At 44.3% G+C, this 16,319-nt stretch overlaps 1 protein-coding gene across 1 annotated transcript in view; it reads right to left on the bottom strand.

Annotated features, from left to right (window-relative positions):
* The window catches only part of LOC124722384 (organic cation transporter-like protein), a 186,606-nt gene that overhangs the window by 32,872 nt on the left and 137,415 nt on the right, over nt 1–16,319 (bottom strand). The window contains exon 8 of the mRNA XM_047247557.1: nt 7,082–7,207. Coding sequence (XP_047103513.1) covers nt 7,082–7,207 — 126 coding nt within the window. The remainder of the gene's footprint in view (nt 1–7,081; nt 7,208–16,319) is intronic.

Raw genomic sequence — 16,319 nt, 5'->3', positions numbered from 1 at the left:
GAACGAGCATGTGAGAATTTTGGTAGGGAAGGCAAATGGTCGACTTCGGTTTATTGGGAGAATTCTAGGAAAAAGTGGTTCATCTGCAAAGGAAGCCGCATATAGGACGCTGGTGCGACCTATTCTTGAGCACTGTTCTAATGTTTGCGGTCCGTATCAAGTCGGATTACAGGAAGACATCGAAGCAATTCAGAGCCGAGATGCTAGATTTGTTACTGCTAGGTTCGAACAACACATAAGTGTTACGAAGAAGCTTCGGGAACTCAAGTGGTAATCCCTGGAGGAAAACAAAATTGTGCAGTGGAGTATCGTGGGGTAGTTTGTTTTGTACATTTGAAGGGGAGCAACGGCGCAACAGCCCATGCTGAGCGGGTGGAAATGTGTAACAACAACGCATCATGATATAACACAAGAGGTTAGCTGTAAACGCTCCCCAAGTTGGCAAACAATTCTAGATGAGGAAGAACATAGTATCAGATCATCTCTTTCCGATGAACTGGGGATTCCGCATTAGTGGAGACCCTGGTACTCGCATACCGGCGTATCGCAATCGAAACGATGGTGGAAAATGCGAAAATCAATCATGGAACAGTTTCTAACATCTTGGACGACTTTTTGTACCTGACGGAAGTCACCAACCCCTGAGTTCCGCGACTGCCCGCACCCATTCAAAAAGCCCGCCGAACCGAGCAAGCAGCAGAAAGTTGCAGCTGTGACGACCCAACCCAGATGACGTCTTCAGCAGCCTAAACACCAAGGACAAGTGCTGGGTGGATCATTGTGCCCCGAGTCAAAGGAGCAAAGGAGACAGTGGAAACAACAGGAGGGGCTATTCACTGGTAGCAAGTGAAGTGGCACTTCACCAATAATTTTATCTTGCCGCACTTAAAAAAGTTTGTCCCGGTTTTTACTCCAAACATATTTCCCTGTTTAGTACTGCACGGAACTCTCTTGTACCAGCATCCGGGCGATTCAGACCAAGTGAATTAAAGTAGGCCTCCTCTTTTTCGCAGCTCAACCTCAAGGGCGGGGCCACTGGCCGAGCGTAGCTGTATGGTTGCTATAGCTGTTTGCGATACTGTTTGAGTTTGTTTGTGGAGGAAGTATCCGGTGAGGTAGATGGAGATTTTATCCCCGGCTGCTTCCAGTTCCAGGCGGCAGACCGTTAAAGCATTGGTTGTTGTGTGTATGGAGCATGCTTCTATCTGTAATGCGTTTAGTGTTCTGTCATTAAAATACGAATCTTGCTTATTATATAATGTGTATTTTATTAAAAACGCCATTTTCACGTTGTTTAGAGAATCATATTAAGAAATTTTGGATCACGTTTTGATGGAAATGGTGAGAGATTTCGTAACTGTGAAAAAATTTAGGTAGTTTGCCTTGCCAATACCAGAAAATATGAGGAACATAACATATGTCTTACTTCTAGTGCACTTGAAAACTTACAAACTTTAATTAAATCCGTATTCTCAAACGGACAATGCCTAAGAAACAAACTCTCTGTTTTGTATGCTAATGAAACGTACAGAAAGATTTCCACCCGAAAGGTGTTAGGAATGCTTAATAAGAATAAGGACATTTTTACGGATACTTATAAACTGTTCTCCCTCATTCTGACCATCTCTTCTACTACGGTAAAGCATCTGTGGAACGAAGCTTTTCTTGCCTGAAGCGTATAAAAATATGCCTGAGGAACGCAATTTCGAAAGAAAGACTTTCTTCCTTAGCGATTACTTCAGTTCAGAAAGAACTTCTAGCGCAGTTAATAAAAGCACAGCCATTCTATGAACACACCACCGACAAGTTTGTAGCTTAAAAGGACCGAAGGATTGATTTGGGTCGTCCGTTGTGACCGAGCGGTTCTAGGCGCTTCAGTCCGGAACGGCGCTGCTGCTACTGTCGCAGGTTCGAATCCTGCCTCGGGCATGAATGTGTGTGCTGTCTTAGTTAGGTTTAAGTAGTTCTAAGTCTAGGGGACTGATGGCCTCAGATGTTAAGTCCCATTGTGCTCAGAGCCATTTGAACCATTTGATCCGTGCCCGATGGAGGTAGTCCCACGGATCCGCGATTGGATTTAAATCCTGGGCGTTTGGTAGCCATGGGAACACAGTAAAATCATTCTCGTACTATTCGAACCAAGTGCGTAAACTATGAGCTGTGTAACATATTGCATTGTCCTGCTGGTAGATGCCATCGTGCCGAGAAAAACAAGCTGCATATAGGTATGGACACGGCCTCCAATGATAGATACATACTTATGTTGGTTCACTGCGCGCTTCAGAATAACGAAATCACCCAAGGAAGATCATAACGCAGCTTCCTCTGTCCTGGCCCTTCTGACGATTGTTGCAGGGTGTTTGCTTTCAGTCCGATGGAACATAAAACGTAATTCATCTCAAAAGGCCACCTGTCGCCACTCAGTGAACCTCCAGTTACCATACTGGAGTCCAAACTCCAGCCTTCGTCGCCGATGAAGAGCAGTCAGCATGGATGCATCAATAGGCGCATGTTGCGGAGGCTAGAGCACAAAAATGTTCGCTGAGCTTTCGTTGAGGAGACAATGTTGGTAGCCCCTTGCTTCATCTGGGCGAACAATTTCTCAACAGTTAGTTTCAGTCTATTCGCCCATATGCATCTTCGTAGCCGCCATTCACCCCCGTCACCAATATCCTGTGGTACACCGAGTTGCCGCCGGTTTTGGATAGCGTCTATTTGCCATCCACGGCATACGTTAACCACGGCGGCACATGAATAGTTTACAAACTTAATCGTTTCGGAAATGCTTCCACCCTTGGCCCGAGAACCAATGATGATGCCCTATAGGCGTCAGATAAATTGCTCTGTTTCCGCATTACGACAACAAGTGCACTGTTTTCCGTGTCCCCCCGACGTGCTTTATATACCCTCCACTGCTAGTGCTGCCACCTGCCGTCTGTGAATGATTATTCCACGTTGACATCGAAGATAGGCAGTGGTCACATTAACGTAACGATGTGTATATTCCACTGAAAGGCGAATATGTGGAGAAGGACTAACAACAGCACCAAGTTTCATGGTCGCAGCTTAGTTTTTCAAGATGTTAAAACTGTATGACTACGCCTCACACAGATAACTGAAATCCAGTGAAATAAGTAATATGTGAGATATGTTATTAACAAAAACTATACTGGAAAGTGGTCTCTGAATGAAACCGGTCGTACAAATAAAAATAACTTATTCGATAGATTCACATGTTACAATATGTCATTTCTATGAAATAACTGCACCTCACAGAAATGACTATTTCGCTTCTTTCACGCCTTTTTACTTTAATACAACTAGTGCGCTGGTGTTCAACAAAGTCACGACAATTCCCCAGCTCATTCTGCACAAGACACAGTCACACAACCTACTTCTTCGGGCTATTGGTTTTTGTTCTTACTCCTTGTATTCTCATGAGCTGATGCTGGAAGAATCTGTTCAGAGACTTGCATTGTCCATTGTTTGCACCATCTATTGGGAAAAAACCCACATATTCGGTTCAATACCCAGGAAATTTTTATTAATGCGGCGGCTATATAATGTCTATCCTTCAACTTGATCTTCAGGTATTCGATGGAGAACTATACAATAAACACACGCAATTATATCGTTAGCTGAGCTCTAAAATAAGACAGAGTTGCACATCACCTGCCTGCTGTCGTATCAGATAGAAACTGAACCCAACTGGTCATTCTGTAGATACAGTTCCTGAAATTTCCAATGGAAAACTCATGCGCTGATCCAAATAGACTTCTCCATAAATCGATGTTATTCATTATATTGTCTCCACTGGTACCACCCGTCAAACCACCTCCAAGAAATAAACTCATTTGTCCTGTCTCGACCCGACAGAAAATACCTTAAACGATCAACCTTGCCGTGCTGGGGTGGCTTCCGGCCTTCAGCGATATGGACAGCAGTTAATTACGTGCAAATAACACCGGAGATGTATCTCTGGAGAGGCCAGAATAACATAGGGATCCTGAAGAGAGGCAGTAGTCTTTTCATTAGTTGCAGGGGTAACAGTCTGGATGAATGACTGACCTGGCCTCGTACCAATAGCCAAGATACCCTTGTATGTTAGTACAAACGGCTGAAAGCAAGGGGAAACTACTGGAGTTATATTTCCCGAGTACATACAGCTCTACTGTATAGCTTAATGTGATAGCATCCTCTTGGATAAAAAATTTCTGAGGTAAAACAGGTGAAGGGGGCATTACTAAGGAAGCTGCAGTCATCAGAAAAAACTAATCTGACGTTCTACTGGATGAGGGTGGAACGTTATATCCCTTAATCGGGTACGTAGGTTAGAGAAATTAAAAAAAAATAGCGGTTAAGCTGTAGTTAGATTTAGTGGGAATTAGTGAAGTGCAGTGGCATGAACAACAGGACATCTAATCAGGTAAGTACGGGGCTATCAATACAGAATCAAATGCGGGTAATGTAGGTGTAGATCCGATAATGAATAATTAAGTAGGATTGCTGACGAACTAATGTAAACAGTGCGGAGAACGTTTTATCATAGCCAAGACATACGCAAAAGCAAGTCCCATGTGAAATAGTATAAGTTTCTATGCCTGCTACTCTGCAGATGATGAAGAGATTGAAATAATGTATGATGATATAAAAGAAATCATTCAGATAGTAAAGGGAGACGGAAGTTTATGATGGCGGACCATAACTCGACAACAGAAAGAGAGGGAGAAGGAGAAGGAAAAATAGCAGGCGAACATGAACTGGGAAGGGGGGGGGGGGGAGGATTAAGCGGAAGAAACTCGCTAAAATTTTGAGCAGAGGATAATTTAATCATCGCAAGCACTAGTTTTAGGAATCATGAAAGAAGGCCGTATATGTATAAGAGACCTGGGGACATTGGAAGGTTCCAGGACGCTTGTAAATTGGTAAGGCAGAGATTTCGAAACCAGATATTAAACTGTTGACAATTCCAGGGGCAGAGTAAAACCGAGAAACTGCTGCAGAAAGGTAGGATTTGGGACATGGATAAGCTGAAAGAACCAGAGATTGTTGAGAACGTTAAAGGGAGCAGTAGGCAAATGTTGACTGAGAAAAGGGAAATTAAAACAACTGAAGACGAATTTGCATCTTTTAGAGACTGAACAGAGAAGACACCAGAGGATCAATTAGGCTAAAAGATGAAACTCAGTAGCGATCTTTGGATAATACACGAGGTATTAAATTCAACTGATGAAGGGAGAAGTTATTACAATCCAGCTGTCATTCTCACTTTTATGTGACTGACAGAATGTACAAACAGGCTAAGCAAGAATGGATAGTAGAGAAATTCAAAGTTGTTGAAGCATACGTGACTATCGAAAAGATAGATGCCACCTGTAGGAAGAATGAAGACACCTTTAGAGAACACAGAAGCAGCTGTGCGAATATCAATAGGTCGGATGGCAAGCCAGTACGAAGTAAAAATTGAAGGCTGAAAGGCTGAGATAATATATAGATGGGCTATGCAAAGGGAACTAAATTGATGGCAATATTAGGAGGAGGAAATAGATAAAGGGGAGACGGTAGTTATCACGTTGCAAGAAGAACTTGTTAGAGCACTGAAAGAAAGTCGAAACAAGGCATCTGAAGTTAACGACATTCCCTCAGAATCATGACAAAACTATTCCATTTGGTATGCAACATACATCATGATAATCGAAATACCGTCAAACTTCAAGATGAATGTAATAACTGCAGTTTCAAAGTAGGCAGGTGTTGGGAGGTGCGAGTATTACAGGACCATCAAAGTTCCAAAATACCGACACGAAAGCTGACTCCATATAACCGACTAGGACGTGCACAACACTTCGCTCCGATGACTCACATCAGCGGTGGAGGCTCACATGACCACATGGTACCAGTCCTACACCATCTGTTCCGTTCCAAATCATCCAGTGCACTCTTTCAAGGGGGTTACTTATATTTTGTCCGGTGAGTTTATGAACTCTTACTGATATACTATGTTGCATCATCACTTTTGGATCCCAAACTTCTCTGTCCAATCCCCCCCCCCCCCCCCCTATCCGTCAACACTCACAGCTACGACCAGAAACGTTAACAGACTAATTTGACCAAGAGGAACGCAATGAATTGAACCAAGAGCCAGGAATCTAAATCTGCAGGTTTGTTGTATCAAATCCTACATCTGCATAGACGAAGTAACATACACCCCCCAGTGCTGAAATGACCACACGGAATAGATAGTGCGCAAACTTACCTTTCGATACAAGCAATTTTTTTTTCAGAAGTGAGCAAGTAACAGTGCTAAAGCGTATGTGGCATCTGTGGTACTGCAACAGAGTAGCATCGGGTTTATACGCTGTTGAAAACTAGACAATTGCTATTCAGAGCCTTTCTTCCACTACTGACCGACTTTCCCTTAATGGACACCCCTCTCCCGTAGTTTCCTTTTTTCACGTAAAAGCACACTTGGAAGGCTGTTTCCCAAACACAATGTAATCTATGTGCATCATTTAATGTAGGACATAAACCTGAATACAATGGCAGTCACAAGCTCTATGTTGCAAATTTATTGCAGATCTTCAGTTCTATAAATGCTGGAAACTAGAAGTGTTATTTCCTAGTAACTGTTCGAAATCATAATTTCCAGTCTCGAAATATCACATCATTTTGTTAACAGAAGTTAAGAAAGAGTTAATTTAAATTTACATACTCGAATATCAAGAATGGAAAATAAATACAGACGCAAGTAACAATGTGAGGTCAGTCATATAGGCAAAAAAATTAATTTTGGTGCTTCGATTGTTTAGTCGTATTGACACGTCCACTGAATAAGGTAGTGTAACAAATGACAACCATCAAAAATGAATAATGAATCAATACAAGATTTTTCAACATTATGTCCTATCTAATAATTTTGTTAGATTTAGTAACAATTTCTTCACAGAGAATCAATAAATTTTACTAGTTACTACAGCTTTGTTGAGTTTTAATGTTTCGTGCTTCTTTCCAAATATAAAGAGGTAATCAAATTTTTTAACTGGAGGCTTATGAAACGTACAATTCACAGTGTGATTCATACCTTTTGGAAAAGCTGTGATAAGGAGACAACACATAATTAAAATGATCTGCCCAATCATAACACTGCGTTTTCGTCCCAGGCGAATAACAAACAGGCATAGTATTGTTCCTGGAATTCCAACAACCCCTAAAAAAAAAACAAAGAACAATAGTTATTACAACATACTTCTTATACTGAAGTTGCACAAAAGCTTAAAAATGTAAATTTTATTTTAATCAACATTATCTTGCAAACTGAAAAATTTCATTGTAAGAATTGTTCTCACCTAGAAAGTAAGGCTCACTTTCTGTTTTACTGTAACATACGTGAACTACAAATGAGAAAGCGAAAATATAGTCATTTTTGCTACAAATGATTTAAAATACAGTCGTTAAAACATCATCGAGACATCTACAGAGAATATAGATCGTGTATATTCGAAATTTAGGAAAAAATAATTAGCTGTTGCTGGCTAAAGAGAAGCTGTTAATTTTGAAGTTCCAGTGATGCACGGAAAAACAAATGCTTTGTGGCTTTCCAACACAGAAAGTGTTGTAATAAGTTTTGTTTCACAGTTGTCCTGATCTGTTAATTTCACACCGTTAAACAATATAGGTCTTTCTCAAATCTGGTTATCAGCCAGAGAAAGTGTATGCTCAATGTCGATGAAGTCTGGAATACACGGTTTTCTATCCAAGATAAAAAAAAGAGGCATACTAAATTTTCAAAAATCTTAATAGTAGAGACAATAGGTAACGCTATAAATAAGCAGTACTGTCTGTTATGAGATCTTATTCTTCACATAATTAGCCCCAAAACCATATATTACAGTTCTTTGTTTTATTCCTGAAATTACGTTGTATAACTCGCTATTAATTACGTCCTATATGTACATCCTAAAAAGGAAATTTGGGACAGGGTTGCTGACATGCGCTAGAAAAATAGAACTGAGCGTTTGTGATGTGCTAATAGGTTTTGAGGGTGTCAACTGAGAGATCACATTATTTACATATTAAAACTGGGTATTGTTAGGGTTCAGACACTTTTGTTACACATTTTAATAATTTTTCTGCCTTAATAGCTATTTTTGGGAAAACTGTTGTTTGCTTGTATTTGTGAACATACACTCCTGGAAATGGAAAAAAGAACACATTGACACCGGTGTGTCAGACCCACCATACTTGCTCCGGACACTGCGAGAGGGCTGTACAAGCAATGATCACACGCACGGCACAGCGGACACACCAGGAACCTCAGTGTTGGCCGTCGAATGGCGCTAGCTGCGCAGCATTTGTGCACCGCCGCCGTCAGTGTCAGCCAGTTTGCCGTGGCATACGGAGCTCCATCGCAGTCTTTAACACTGGTAGCATGCCGCGACAACGTGGACGTGAACCGTATGTGCAGTTGACGGACTTTGAGCGAGGGCGTATAGTGGGCGTGCGGGAGGCCGGGTGGACGTACCGCCGAATTGCTCAACACGTGGGGCGTGAGGTCTCCACAGTACATCGATGTTGTCGCCAGTGGTCGGCGGAAGGTGCACGTGCCCGTCGACCTGGGACCGGACCGCAGCGACGCACGGATGCACGCCAAGACCGTAGGATCCTATGCAGTGCCGTAGGGGACCGCACCGCCACTTCCCAGCAAATTAGGGACACTGTTGCTCCTGGGGTATCGGAGAGGACCATTCGCAACCGTCTCCATGAAGCTGGGCTACGGTCCCGCACACCGTTAGGCCGTCTTCCGCTCACGCCCCCAACATCGTGCAGCCCGCCTCCAGTGGTGTCGCGACAGGCGTGAATGGAGGGACGAATGGAGACGTGTCGTCTTCAGCGATGAGAGTCGCTTCTGCCTTGGTGCCAATGATGGTCGTATGCGTGTTTGGCACCGTGCAGGTGAGCGCCACAATCAGGACTGCATACGACCGAGGCACACAGGGCCAACACCCGGCATCATGGTGTGGGGAGCGATCTCCTACACTGGCCGTACACCACTGGTGATCGTCGAGGGGACACTGAATAGTGCACGGTACATCCAAACCGTCATCGAACCCATCGTTCTACCATTCCTAGACCGGCAAGGGAACTTGCTGTTCCAACAGGACAATGCACGTCCGCATGTATCCCGTGCCACCCAACGTGCTCTAGAAGGTGTAAGTCAACTACCCTGGCCAGCAAGATCTCCGGATCTGTCCCCCATTGAGCATGTTTGGGACTGGATGAAGCGTCGTCTCACGCGGTCTGCACGTGCAGCACGAACGCTGGTCCAACTGAGGCGCCAGGTGGAAATGGCATGGCAAGCCGTTCCACGGTACTACATCCAGGATCTCTACGATCGTCTCCATGGGAGAATAGCAGCCTGCATTGCTGCGAAAGGTGGATATACACTGTACTAGTGCCGACATTGTGCATGCTCTGTTGCCTGTGTCTATGTGCCTGTGGTTCTGTCAGTGTGATCATGTGATGTATCTGACCCCAGGAATGTTTCAATAAAGTTTCCCCTTCCTGGGACAATGAATTCACGGTGTTCTTATTTCAATTTCCAGGAGTGTATTTTAATGTCTTGATATGCTTCATAAAATGAAAGTGTCTTTTTTCAGTCATTATTAACATCATGCAAATTTCAGGTACTCTAGTACCGTAGTCAACAAATTTATTGCAAAATTATCCATTTTGTGTAAATTCTTGTAAGCGCCATAATATGTAAAACGCTTGCAAGTGAATGAAAATGAATGACATAAAACATTTAATTCTATCACCGAGTACCACACGTGATGTGGCGCAGGCTTTGCGAGAAGTAGAGCAGTTGAGAGTTGAGTTGAACAGAGATCAACAGTTGAGAGTTCCAATCCGTTCTGAGACGAAAGGTATGGAAATTTTTCAGTGGGAACACTACGAACTGTTAAGTAAGATCAAATGAATAAACAACTTGTAATACTCAGGGCGCTGTTTTTGAAGTGTAATCCTTATTTAAATTACAATCCTATGATTTACAATATCAGTTTTGTAGTAGTTAAAAAAATCTGCCTAGAGATCTGAAGTTGCAGCTTGACGTAACGTTACCAACATCTTGAACAATAGTAACATAAAGTAATGTTTTTCGGGCAACGAAGAGAAAATAATGAAATAGCTTTGTAGTTCATTTCACAGTGAGTCTTCTAAGACGATTTGTTAATCACACTTAACTCGCATTACAAGCAACTGATGCACTCAAATAACAGTCAGTATAAAACAGCTTTGGGTAACCCCATATCCCAAATAATTTTCGTACTGACATTGGATGGAGGGGAAGCAAAGAAGAGAGGTATTAAAGTCTGTAGTACGTTTCCGAAACACGCTAATTAATCTTTAATCCTACAGAAGAAATATTGCCATTTTACTGTTGCTTGTTCTGAACAAAACCACAACGACAATACGATTCAGTTTTGTCTTGCTCTATCTGACGATGGAAATTTGACAAGATAATGAATTGTTTCTTACTACAGGTCGTCCATTTCTTCCCATTTATCGCGATTTAGGTACAGTAACGAAAAAAATTATGAATATGAAGTCATAATCAGATAATAATATGCAGAATTTTAAGTGACAAAATTCGAACGCCAACACTTTTGGATTCTGTTAATTGGTGAGAAGGATATTACAAAAATAGTTATATAGCCGCGCAATGACTAGATAGAGTCATTACTGTCAAACAGAATATTAAATTTTCGCCTGATAAGTACACATAGTACAAGTATTGTGATATGGCGGGGATAATTTCGAGTTAAGTAAGTTCTAATATACAACTTTCGTATTACTTTCAGATACTTGATTTGTCAACAATGGTACAGTAATACGATGGGTGATTGTCATATTATGGTTTAGAACTACACTACTGGCCATTAAAATTGCTACACCACGAAGATCACGTGCTATAGACGCGAAATTTAACCGACAGGAGGAAAATGCTGTGACGATTAGCTTTTCAGAGCATTCACACCAGGTTGGCGCCGGTGGCGACACCTACAACGTGCTGACATGAGGAAAGTTTCCAACAGATTTCTCATACACAAACAGCAGTTGATCGGCGTTGCCCGGTGAAACGTTGTTGTGATGCCTCGTGTAAGGAGGAGAAATGCGTACCATAACGTTTCCGACTTTGATAAAGGTCGGATTGTAGCCAATCGCGATTGCGATTTATCGTATCGCGACATTGCTGCTCGCGTTAGTCGACATCCAATGACTGTTAGCAGAATATGGAATCGGTGGGTTCAGGAGGGTAATACGGAACGCCGTGCTGGATCCCAATGGTCTCGTATCACTAGCAGTCGAGATGACAGGCATCTTTCCCGCATCGCTGTAACGGATCGTGCAGCCACGTCTCGATCCCTGAGTCAACAGATGGGGACGTTTGCAAGACAACAACCATCTGCACGAACAGTTCGACGACGTTTGCAGCAGCATGGACTATCAACTCGGAGACCACGGCTGCGGTTACACTTGACGCTGCATCACAGACAGGAGCGCCTGCGATGGTGTACTCAACGACGAACCTGGGTGCGCGAATGGCAAAACGTTATTTTTTCGGATGAATCCAGGTTCTGTTTACAGCATCATGATGGTCGCATCCGTGTTTGGCGACATCGCGGTGAACGCACATTGGAAGCGTGTATTCGTCATCGCCATACTGGCGTATCACCCAGCGTGATGGTATAGGGTGCCATTGGTTACACGTCTCGGTCACCTCTTGTTCGCACTGGCGGAACTTTGAACAGTGCACGTTACATTTCAGACGTGTTACGACCCGTGGCTCTACCCTTCATTCGATCCCTGCGAAACCTTACATTTCAGCAGGATAATGCACGACCGCATGTTGCAGGTCCTGTACGGGCCTTTCTGGATACAGAAAATTTTCGACTGCTGCCCTGGCCAGCACATTCTCCAGATCTTTCACCAATTGAAAACGTCTGGTCAATGGTGGCCGAGCAACTGACTCGTCACAATACTCCAGTCACTACTTTTGATGAACTGTGGTATCGTGTTGAAGCTGAATGGGCAGCTGTACCTGTACACGTCATCCAAGCTCTGTTTGACTCAATGCCCAGACGTATCAAGACCGTTATTACCGCCAGAGGTGGTTGTTCTGGGTACTGATTTCTCAGGATCTATGCACCCAAACTGCGTGAAAATGTAATCACATGTCAGTTCTAGTATAATATATTTGTCCAATGAATACCCGTTTATCATCTGCATTTCTTCTTGGTGTAGCAATTTTAATGGCCAGTAGTGTAGTTTTTAAGCAAATATGATTGTTTCTGTTACCACTGCGACAAAATTTTGCAATTGTGAAACCATGCACGTCACACTACACAGTACGTGCTGTCATCACTGCGTATGCTCATTCACTGAAACTGTTTGCAGCATCCATACGTCTGTGTCTCAACGGAATTAATTCTCCTACAGAAAATTTTCCCTCATTGCTAAACAATAGTTCCATACTTTGCTTTCCAGATTTGAATAACTTTAACACACTCTGGGATAAAAAATTTAAATATATGTTTCTTTCATATCAGTTACACAACAACAGTAAGGATTTAATAACCTATGCAACCCTTATATTCTGAACATTTCATAAGTCCACTCAATAACAGAGTACTTTACTACAGAGCTTGATGCTCTTGCCAGTAGTAATGTGCGGCGGGGAGGGGGAGGAGCAGACGTGGAGATCAAACGGAAGTTCGGATCCCCCGATCAGCCCATCAGTTCGGTCAGCCTGGTTACTGCCAGGAAAGAAGGAAGATCAGGGTTTAACGTCCCGTTGATATCTAGGTCATTCGAGAAGCTGAACAAACTTGGGTCACGTATTGCCAAGGTTATTTCGACTACGCTTCAGAATTTTGTCTGGAAGCTCTTACACATGTTCCATACAGTCCGATCTCTCCCCATGCGATTTCCATATTTTTTGGAGCCCTGAAGAAAGACATTCGTGGCTGTCGATTTGCTTCGGACGAAGAGGTGCACTCCTGGGTACAGTCATGCATACGTAAACAACGGCGAACATTTTCCCTTTGAAGCATTGAAGATCTTCTCTCGCAATGGAATAAATGTATTAACAGTTAGGCAATACTTTTGAAACAATAAACAGTTTACTTACTTTTTTCCCGTCTGTCTCGTTTTCATTTGACAGCCTCTTATACACTCCTGGAAATTGAAATAAGAACACCGTGAATTCATTGTCCCAGGAAGGGGAAACTTTATTGACACATTCCTGGGGTCAGATACATCACATGATCACACTGACAGAACCACAGGCACATAGACACAGGCAACAGAGCATGCACAATGTCGGCACTAGTACAGTGTATATCCACCTTTCGCAGCAATGCAGGCTGCTATTCTCCCATGGAGACGATCGTAGAGATGCTGGATGTAGTCCTGTGGAACGGCTTGCCATGCCATTTCCACCTGGCGCCTCAGTTGGACCAGCGTTCGTGCTGGACGTGCAGACCGCGTGAGACGACGCTTCATCCAGTCCCAAACATGCTCAATGGGGGACAGATCCGGAGATCTTGCTGGCCAGGGTAGTTGACTTACACCTTCTAGAGCACGTTGGGTGGCACGGGATACATGCGGACGTGCATTGTCCTGTTGGAACAGCAAGTTCCCTTGCCGGTCTAGGAATGGTAGAACGATGGGTTCGATGACGGTTTGGATGTACCGTGCACTATTCAGTGTCCCCTCGACGATCACCAGTGGTGTACGGCCAGTGTAGGAGATCGCTCCCCAACCATGATGCCGGGTGTTGGCCCTGTGTGCCTCGGTCGTATGCAGTCCTGATTGTGGCGCTCACCTGCACGGCGCCAAACACGCATACGACCATCATTGGCACCAAGGCAGAAGCGACTCTCATCGCTTAAGACGACACGTCTCCATTCGTCCCTCCATTCACGCCTGTCGCGACACCACTGGAGGCGGGCTGCACGATGTTGGGGCGTGAGCGGAAGACGGCCTAACGGTGCGCGGGACCGTAGCCCAGCTTCATGGAGACGGTTGCGAATGGTCCTCGCCGATACCCCAGGAGCAACAGTGTCCCTAATTTGCTGGGAAGTGGCGGTGCGGTCCCCTACGGCACTGCGTAGGATCCTACGGTCTTGGCGTGCATCCGTGCGTCGCTGCGGTCCGGTCCCAGGTCGACGGGCACGTGCACCTTCCGCCGACCACTGGCGACAACATCGATGTACTGTGGAGACCTCACGCCCCACGTGTTGAGCAATTCGGCGGTACGTCCACCCGGCCTCCCGCATACCCACTATACGCCCTCGCTCAAAGTCCGTCAACTGCACATACGGTTCACGTCCACGCTGTCGCGGCATGCTACCAGTGTTAAAGACTGCGATGGAGCTCCGTATGCCACGGCAAACTGGCTGACATTGACGGCGCCGGTGCACAAATGCTGCGCAGCTAGCGCCATTCGACGGCCAACACCGCGGTTCCTGGTGTGTCCGCTGTGCTGTGCGTGTGATCATTGCTTGTACAGCCCTCTCGCAGTGTCCGGAGCAAGTATGGTGGGTCTGACACACCGGTGTCAATGTGTTCTTTTTTCCATTTCCAGGAGTGTAGTTACTGAAAGGTCCAAAGAGAATTTGAGTCTCTTGTCGAATATGTACCCAAATCAAACAATTATGGATGGTGGAGACATTAATTCAGCCACTATATTTTGACGAAAATATATGTTTAAAGTCGGTGGTAGGCATGAAGCATCGTCCAAAATTGTACTAAATGTTTTCTACGATAATTATTTTGAGAAACTAATTCAGGAGCCCACTCGAAGTGTAAATGGATGCAGTAACATACTAGACCTCTTACAACTAACAAACATGAGCAAGTAGACAATTTCATGAGGAATGTAGCGACACGGTCGGCTCCTGTGGCCGAGAGGTTCTAGGCGCTTCAGTCCGGAACCGCGCTCCTGCTACGGTAGCAGATTCGAATCCTGCCTCGGGCATGGATATGTGTGATGTCCTTAGGTTAGTTAGGTTTAAGTAGTTCTAAGTCTAGGAGGCTGATGACCTCAAATGTTAAGTCCCATAGTGCTTAGAGCCATTTGAACCATTTGTTGTAGCGACACGCAATACTGTGGCATCCAAATCCACGAAATATAGACGCAAAGTGTATATGTTAAATAAAACCAGCAGATAAAAATTCGCTTGACAAATTCCTAAGAGACAATCTCCATTATTTCCATACTAACTACACTACTGTTTGGGAAAATCGCAACACCCAGAAGCAGTGGTCTGGATCACCACAAAATCGCAGGAGGTGTAGAACGATGGTATCAGAATAAGCGATTAATTTGCAGAGAGATGGCGTGCACATAATCCCAGCACTGAACTTTTTGTGTGACCGAACAGGTCAGTATACCGCCACACTCAGTCGGTGCAGAGCCGTCAAACCAAGTGCAATTGTGGAAGAAAGTGCCGGTAAGCCACGTCGACGTCAAAGGGCGCAATATCTGCATTTGAGCGAGTATCAACGGGCCAAAATGATTGGTCTCCGGGAAACGGGTCTGATATACCGTGAAGTTGCGGTTTGTATAGGGCAAGATGCTAACACAGTAATGTACACTACTGGCCATTAAAATTGCTACACCACGAAGATCACGTGCTATAGACGCGAAATTTAACCGACAGGAAGAAGATGCTGTGATATGCAAATGATTAACTTTTCAGAGCATTAACACTAGGTTGGCGCCAGTGGCCAGACCTACAACGTGCTGACATGAGGAAAGTTTCCAACCGATTTCTCATACACAAACAGCAGTTGATCGGCGTTGCCTGGTGAAACGTTGTTGCGATGCCTCGTGTAAGGAGGAGAAATGCGTACCATCACGTTTACGACTTTGATAAAAGTCGAATTGTAGCCAATCGCGATTGCGGTTTACCGTATCGCGACATTGCTGCTCGCGTTAGTCGACATCCAATGACTGTTAGCAGAATATGGAATCGGTGGGTTCAGGAGGGTAATACGGAACGCCGTGCTGGATCCCAATGGCCTCGTATCACTAGCAGTCGAGATGACAGGCATCTTATCCGCATCGCTGTAAAGGATCGTGCAGCCACGTCTCGATCCCTGAGTCAACAGACGGGGACGTTTGCAAGGCAACAACCATCTGCACGAATAGTTCGACTACGTTTGCAGCAGCATGGACTATCAGCTCGGAGACCACGGCTGCGGTTACCCTTGACGCTGCATCACAGACAGGAGCGTCTGCGATGGTGTACTCA

Source organism: Schistocerca piceifrons, chromosome X, assembly GCF_021461385.2.
Source record: "Schistocerca piceifrons isolate TAMUIC-IGC-003096 chromosome X, iqSchPice1.1, whole genome shotgun sequence".
NCBI lineage: Eukaryota > Metazoa > Arthropoda > Insecta > Orthoptera > Acrididae > Schistocerca > Schistocerca piceifrons.
The sequence above is the reverse complement of the archived record's forward strand: the minus strand, read 5'-3'. Positions and strand labels throughout refer to the sequence as shown.